The 7,605-nt window shown below is 40.6% G+C and overlaps 2 protein-coding genes across 4 annotated transcripts in view; one reads left to right on the top strand and one right to left on the bottom strand.

Annotated features, from left to right (window-relative positions):
• Nucleotides 1-45: 45 nt before the first annotated feature.
• The window catches only part of LOC109858325 (sodium-independent sulfate anion transporter-like), a 31,622-nt gene continuing 24,062 nt past the window's right edge, over nucleotides 46-7,605 (top strand). The window contains exon 1 of the mRNA XM_020435451.1: nucleotides 46-307. The gene's annotated coding sequence lies outside the window, so the exon portion shown is untranslated. The remainder of the gene's footprint in view (nucleotides 308-7,605) is intronic.
• Nucleotides 1,019-7,605, bottom strand: part of LOC109858326 (sodium-independent sulfate anion transporter-like) — a 9,605-nt gene continuing 3,018 nt past the window's right edge. For 2 of the 3 annotated variants that reach the window (XM_020435455.1, XM_020435454.1), the window contains exons 2-9: nucleotides 6,910-7,100; nucleotides 6,195-6,332; nucleotides 5,552-5,830; nucleotides 4,967-5,276; nucleotides 4,533-4,835; nucleotides 3,620-3,854; nucleotides 2,769-3,001; nucleotides 1,019-1,427 (exon numbers count right to left, since the gene is read on the bottom strand). In XM_020435455.1, the coding sequence (XP_020291044.1) occupies nucleotides 1,408-1,427; nucleotides 2,769-3,001; nucleotides 3,620-3,854; nucleotides 4,533-4,835; nucleotides 4,967-5,276; nucleotides 5,552-5,830; nucleotides 6,195-6,332; nucleotides 6,910-7,100 (1,709 nt within the window). In that variant the 3' untranslated portion in view covers nucleotides 1,019-1,407. Of the gene's footprint in view, nucleotides 1,428-2,768; nucleotides 3,002-3,619; nucleotides 3,855-4,532; nucleotides 4,836-4,966; nucleotides 5,277-5,551; nucleotides 5,831-6,194; nucleotides 6,354-6,909; nucleotides 7,101-7,605 lie in introns of those variants that run through there. The other variant, XM_020435456.1, reaches the window with a different exon arrangement.

The raw sequence follows: 7,605 nt of genomic DNA, 5'->3' as shown, positions 1-7,605 counted from the left end.
ATCACATACCCACCACCACCCACGCCTCGGAAGGGCGCGCTCGAAATTCGGTGGGCGAAAGTGACGCGACCAAGTGTTCTCGCAATTGCATTATCGTTCTTTTTTTTTCTTTTCCGCCGCGCTCTGCAACGCTCAACGGATTTGGATCGTTGATAAACGGGCGATAAACACGAGCCGGCGATTGCGCTCGAAATGTTGCCCGTCTCGCGAGTGTGTGCGCGTTTTCACAAGAAATAATCGGCTCAGCGAGAAGTCGCTACCACGCACAAATATACCATGCTTTTGAACGCGTATGGCGCGCTAAGAGGTGAGAAATATTGGTTTTGTTTTCATTGTTGTGCGAGTGTACGTGAGAATGTTCGCGTCGAGAATCGCGTGATTACTAATTTCGCAATAAGTCGGTTTTGCGAAGCTCTGTGAATGCTTGAGTATTATGACACAATACGCGCGAGTGTGCGCGCATGCGCGAGAAAGAAAAAAAGGAGAAAGAGAGAAAAAATGGTTACAATAATCGCTGTTATAATGAAACAACTAATCGACGATATATCTTTACAAGGTCTCGAAACATTTGCATTGCAGAATAATTTTTCGAATAACTTTACGTACAGAAGCGTGTGTATTATCATTTATAGCAATAATTTATTCCTTTCTCTGTAAGCCAAGAAGTGAAAGTACTCGTGTCAGCTTTTTTTTCTTGCTCGTAATTGACGGATCTTGGATAATTATCAAATGACCTAAAAAAGAAAAAAAAATAGATCTTGCAAAGGGACGCTGTATAAAAAGGAAGCGCAACAAGCCGTTGATTGTTTGCTGATGTATCTTGTTTATCTTCTTTCTGATGATAAATGTGATAAATAACGCTGTCAATAATTCGCATATTTCCGCAGTTTGCAGCATATTATCTCGTGTGTAGCGAAAGTATACAATTGGAAAGTATACAATTTCATTATCGAGCGCACACACCGTGAAAAGACATTAGAAACGCCAATGAAAAGATCGCCAATTTTTTTTTCCAAAAATTATATTTAATCATCATTAACATATTAATTACGTGACACATATACGCGTTAACACACATAAACGCCGAATAAAAAAGTCAATTAAAAAGTTTCTTGACACATCGTTGTCGTAAAATTACGGATTTGTTTTTTGTACATTATCAGTTGTGAGCGCAAACACTTACGTTGTTAATTTTTTTTACATCGTTAAAGTATTATTCTTTTCGTTAACTTGTGAACAAAATAAAATATTTGATAAAATAATATTTTTTTTGCGGTCTGAGCGGCGAAGCAAAAACGTTGCCCGCTCGCAACCGAAGTTCTCGCTCGAAACGGTGGAATTGTTAATTTATCGTAGAAAACGCAACAAACGCACAGATGTTTGTTGTGGCTTTGTAACTCCTTCCGATCAGCAAACCTCAGTCTCGCCTGAAAAACAAAAGCGACACACGTGCGCGATTAATATCGTCGTTACGAACAAATCTGTGGCGAGGCAAATTTCTCGTCAAGATATTCAAGAATTATTGCTATAGAAAATATCGTTGCACGGCGCAGTTTTTATGATTAAAAAAAAAAAAAAAAACAAAAAACAAATGTACATATTCCTCCGACAAGATCGATTAAATTTTCTTCACCGAGGGAGCTGTGCGCGAGAGACTTTTTTGTTTATTTCGTAGCTGCATCGTCGCGGCAAATTTGACATACACCGAACATATTTTAATACGCGCGCGAGGGGAAGATTTATATTTTGCGCGAGATGAAACAACGAATTTAAAGAGAAACACACACTGCGAGCTGGCCGTTACATCACTCCCATCCCTCGGTTGTCGTTACACGATAGAAACAATATGGTGTGTATACGTTCGTGGAGTGCAGCACCGGTGTGTGTGTGTGTGTGTGTGTGTACATATACATATAAACCCAGCCAGAAGGGTGAGTTTCCACGGGACGGGAAGAGAGAACGCGGAGGAAGAGCCGTCATAAGTGATTCGGTATGCGCATACGTGATGGTGGTAGGTCGCCGCTGCCGCGTAAATGCCCACGCTGTTCGATCGCAAACTGCATATACACGTATATATACAATACATACATGGATGTAAAATCCCTCTTCGGTGCGAGACTTCACCGAGAGAGAGAACATTGCGCGAACACAGGGTACCCCCGCAAATACGTGAAACAACGACTCGGGAATTTCCATCGATCGAACGCGAAATGCATTCTCTATTGATCCCCCTCCCCTCTCCTTCAAGGAGCTATTTCTTTTATTTCTCTCCCTTTTCGGTTTTTTGTTTTTTCGAAAAACAGCAGAGACGTTGTGAACTCGCGAGCGAGAAGGTTTACCCGCTTCTCCGAGTTTGTCGCGTCGCGCCTGATAATACGGCAAATTTTCGAAGACGTCGCGAATCATTAAACCTTCTCGGAGGGTTATATGTGCCGTGTCGGGGCGTGTCCTTCTTTGAAAGCACAGCGCTGCTCGTAAATTTGCAAACTTGCAGCAGCGCGTCAAGTCGAGCTTGATAAAGAATTTCGAGAGACGCTGCATATCTTCGCGCATCTCTCGAGTATTATCGAGAAAGAACGGGAACGAACGGGGTTCGTAAATTTGCGGTGTGATGCGCTCCGTGTCCTTCTTTCTCTCTCTCTCTGTGTCGTGTCCCTTCTCTCCGTCAATCTTGACGATGCGGATAAAAAAAAAAGAACGCGAAACTTCGAACACACAAAAGAAAATCCGCGATCGGAAAACCATCGAAGGCGGGTGACAAATTGTACCTGAAAATATCTGTACTAAACTGCCGGACGATCTGCAGTAGATCGCGAGGGACGGGTCGTAACTTATCAAAGTCCGCCTGGCGTCCTCGCACCAGTTCCAAAAAATGAGCTTCTGATCTCGCAGCGCGAGATCCGACAAAAGCAACGCTAGATTCTTCGCGACTGTGGCATCAATCCTGAGCACGTGACGACCCTCTATTACCACCGGCAACTTTCCCGGCTTTTTGTCGCACCTGCAAAACACAAAACAAAGTCGAGAAAAACAGCGGTCGGAACAGTAGTTCTTTTTCACACACCGGGTGTCCGGGGAAAAAGTGCAAAAAATACGCGCAAAACTACTCTGACGACACAAAGAGTGTTTTTTGCGCGTATTATAAATTATTTATATGTTAATTTTTTCGCGACGTGTAAATCTGTTTTCATTTTTAACGGTAACATCGAGTCTCGGCGTTTAATTCAGAACAGAATTCTCATTTATATAAAAATTACGCAAATAATAAATGAGTTTAGTTCGTATATTAAATCCGAGGTGAATGTACGTCTAGTTTTGCCGCGTCCGTCAATTTGACGGATATTTGAAAAAAAAAAAAAAAAGTTTTATTCGTTGTCATTTTTAAATTCGTTAATATTTAAATAATTGACAAAAAACCCTTTCAACTACAAAAATTCGACAAGATTTTCAACGTACATACATGTGAACAAAAAAGCGCATCTTTGCGATTTACAGTAAGAAATCCATCATTTTGACGAGTCCGGTTTTTGTTCCTGTTATGTTGAATATACTTTTTCCGCACCCGGTGTATCCGACGCGCATACGAAGTTTCAACGCGGAATTTCAACACAGGACTTACCACGACATTACCCGCTCACGGAGATACTCTGCGGCCGGGAAGCTCAGGGATTGCTTGGGCGATACGAAGAGCACGGTCAAACCATTGACGATCCGCTCTTCGATCAATAGTCCGGGCCGGGCCGCGAAATATAATAAGAGAATTAAATTTACCGCAATACCGGCGATCATGCCGTACTCCAAGCCGATGGCCAAGCAACATAATAACGTCACCGTCAACGGCACCAAATCAATTTCTGTTCAACACAGAGAATGGGAAAGAGGAAACTAGATTAACCGCATCGAATAATTTATAACGAGATTGGATATATAACGGCTTAGCACACACAACCCCTCCCCCTCCCGGTGTTACATAATTGCTCTACTTTATCGCGCGCGTCAAACCTCCGCAATAAAGTTGCTCTACGTATGTCATTTGTTGCAACGTCGAAAGCGCAGTCTCGCGTCTCTTCAAAAAACACAAAAATGTCGCGAGAGAATTCATTTGTCTGTTTAATTACAACTTGCGATATCTTCTCCCAATATTTCCAAAGCGAAATAGCTTTTGCAACACAAAAGTTTTTTGCACGTGTAAAATAATTAAAAAAATTGTAAAAGAAACATAAATCGTTTTATCAAGAACCAAATTAAATTTCATATTCCTTATATTGATTTAGAAATATAACGCCCAAGTTTTTTACGTTATTCTCACATCATATATACGTTCGAGAGTAGTAAGAAAGTACTACAAAGAACTACTACAAAGAAGTAAGCTCTTTGAAAAGTTATAATACCGAGTTCCGTCCGGGCATAAAATACCCGAGAACGATGTCTAGAATGAAAAGCATCAAATTATTGGAAGAAGCTAAGCGATATATCTCTCTAGTTGCAAGTAGTCATTTTTGATGTATCGTATATATGTATATCGGTCTTACTTTTCGTTCTCCAGAGAACGACGAAAACGCGCACCTCGAGCATGTAGAACATCGCGATCATAATAACAGCCGCCAGCGTGGGTTTCGGAATGAATTTGAAAGTGGACGTCAGCAGGCCGCATGTCAGGAGCACCAAGCTGCCGGTTATTACACCGCCCATTGGTGTTTTGACGCCGGACGCGTTATTAACCGCGGTGCGAGTAAAACTTCCGGTCGTGGGCATCGACCTCACGAAACTGCCGAACACGTTGCAGAGACCGAGCGCCAGCATCTCCTGATTGGCGTCGAGGGTCTTCCCTTTCGCTGAAAGAAATATTACGTCGAACGTGTTCGCTCTCGATCTACTTCTTTCATTGCTTGATCCCGCGTATTGAAAAGAGAACGGAGCGAGGTATTGAAAAATAAAGTTTGTGAGGAACAAAAAATTCACTTACCGAATGCCTTCGCGATGGCGACGCTCTCGAGAATTGCGATGAGCGGTATCGAGAGGAGGCTGCTGCCGAGCTCGCTGATCAGTTCTACGAAACCGTACGTGCGATTCCCGTGTACAATGGTGAACGGTGGCAAGGAGAACGGCGGCAAACCCTCGGTTATGTTACCCGTAATTTGGAAAGGTTGAATACCGTGATCGTACAGCACGTAGGCTATTAGAATTCCGATCATCACAACTATGGCGTTTCTGGCCAGGGAGATCACCCACATCAATCTCTCAAAAGGCGTTCCCAACTTTTTGCCGGGCAAATTCTGTTTGCAAATATTCGCGCTCGATTATTAATTGGATTGATTTCACAGCTATTTGTATATTTTATTTATTTCATTATAAAAACAATCCTTTTTCCACGGCTTGATTATATAATTATGATAATTAAATATAATAACTTTTGAGAAAAGATGTGAAACACACGAGACATTATAGAACATTCTCAATTGAAAGGAAATTTTTTCTATTAAGGAAAGCATTTATTGAAAGAAGATCAAATTTCTCTTCGTAATCCCGCGACGTAATCTGATCGTTTTACCTTGAGAAGAACCAGCGCCACCATCGAGCACACCCCTAGCACCATGTCCCAAAGTTGGGTCTCGGTTATATGCTCGATTACTTTCCTAATAGCGTCGATAAAAGAATCGCTGCGCCCTTTTATGCCCAGCAAAGTACCTAATTGAGAAGTGGCAATGATAATAGCCGCGGCATTGCTAAAACCGCAGATCACGGGCATGCTTATAAAATCCACGAGAAATCCCAAGTGAAGTACGCCCATAATTGTGATCACGACACCCGAGAGAAAGCTCACGAGAACCTGAAACATGATTTTATTATTTGGATTTGTATAGAAAGTTAGAAATAAAACAATAAAACGATATATTTTTAATTAACAGTTTAAAAACATTGTTAATACGTGTAATACATAAAATGTTATATAATGAAGGAGGTTTTGTTTTAATATTAATAAAATAATACACTGAGAGAGCAGAGCGGCGCATTATATTAACACGAAATTAAATTGAAGATTTTATGAGTATTTTATGAGTTTTAATATAAAACGGAAAGAAAAAAAAATTGGATCAATTGAATTATATAAATTTTAATTTAAATTTAATTTTTGTGATAGAAAGAGAGACAGAGAGAAAATAAATGGAATAAATTTAATAAACTTCACTTACGGCGAGATCTGCCCCCACAGTCATCACGTGCTTCTGTACCAATAAAGCCATTATCGCGGTAGGACCCACGGTGATGTCCTTGCTGCTACCGAAGACGAGATAAACGAAGCATCCCATGAAACTGCTGTACAGGCCGTACTGAAGTTTTCAAAAGTTCACCTAACGAGAATTGTACCTTTCCAACTATGGTATGGATCAGATCGGGGAAGACTCGCAACGAGGGATTTTCAAAATGCTCGACAAATTCAATTAAACGAGAGAGAGAAAGAGAGAGAGAGAGAGAGAGAGAGAAAATAATTCCACAAGAATACGCAATCTCCATCAAATCGGAATTACGAGATCCAATTTCGAGATCGTGAATAATTTTTCACCTCGGAAACTATTTCGGAACTATTTTACAACGTAATCGTTAAATACGCGAGATTCGGTATAATATAATGTTTCGAGAAGTATTCTAAGTATTGCAGTTCACATTAAATATTACCCACCACTTCCATCGATAGCTTCTTTAAGGTCTAATTTCAAACAAAAAAAAAAAAAAACAATTTAGATTATTTTAAGTACAGTTTTACGGAAATTGTCTCGCGATAATTTCATCGAGTTCTCGAAGATCTGCCATTGAGAGATTAAGCGCGAGTTCTAAAATTTAATGATAATTTCAACTCGTGCAAGTTCATATGTACGTTATACATTATAGTTCGTGTCGCGTACGCACCTGAGCCGGAAGTCCAGCTACTATTGCATACGCTATACCCTGCGGTATCGCGGTCAGACCCACTGTCAGCCCCGCCAGAGTGTCGTGCAGAAGTTTGCTCCAACTGTACAGAGGTAGCCATGCCAGGATCGGTATTCTTCGTTGAAGGAGACCCTTGAGGTCGCAACTCCAAGAGAGTGTGCCGGTCGGCCCTGTATGATTTATTACAGAAGAACGTGTGCGTGTGTGTGTGTGTGTGTGTGTAACGAACGTAATGAAAAACGATCACGAAAGCAGCTAAACCACACAATTCAAGCCAATTTTGTGATTAATCGCACAAGAGTGAAAAAAAAAAGTACGTTCGCATGAAAGCGTGAAATGCTTATTTATATAAGAAAAGAAAAAAGAAATGCCGTGATATAACATACATGTTTGCTTTTTGTTGTATATCAAGTTATCGGTTTGCAATGACAACCAATGATCAAAATTGCATGTTTGACAAACTCTGTAGATATTTATATATGCAGTATATATATACACGTCGATTATTTAAGCAGCTTATCGTCATTGCCTCTATATCGTGTCATGGATTGTGTAAACTAATCATAGCGCTTGCCTATATACATGTACACAGTTTGTCCGGAAAGTTCCCGGACTACGTGAATTAAAAATCGAAAATGAAAGATATGGTTTATTAAACAAGTTTACACTTCAAGG

The sequence above is a fragment of the Pseudomyrmex gracilis genome, unplaced genomic scaffold (assembly GCF_002006095.1).
Source record: "Pseudomyrmex gracilis isolate BER0280 unplaced genomic scaffold, ASM200609v1 scaffold_198, whole genome shotgun sequence".
NCBI classification, from domain to species: Eukaryota; Metazoa; Arthropoda; class Insecta; order Hymenoptera; family Formicidae; genus Pseudomyrmex; species Pseudomyrmex gracilis.
This window is presented reverse-complemented; position numbering and strand designations above follow the sequence as displayed.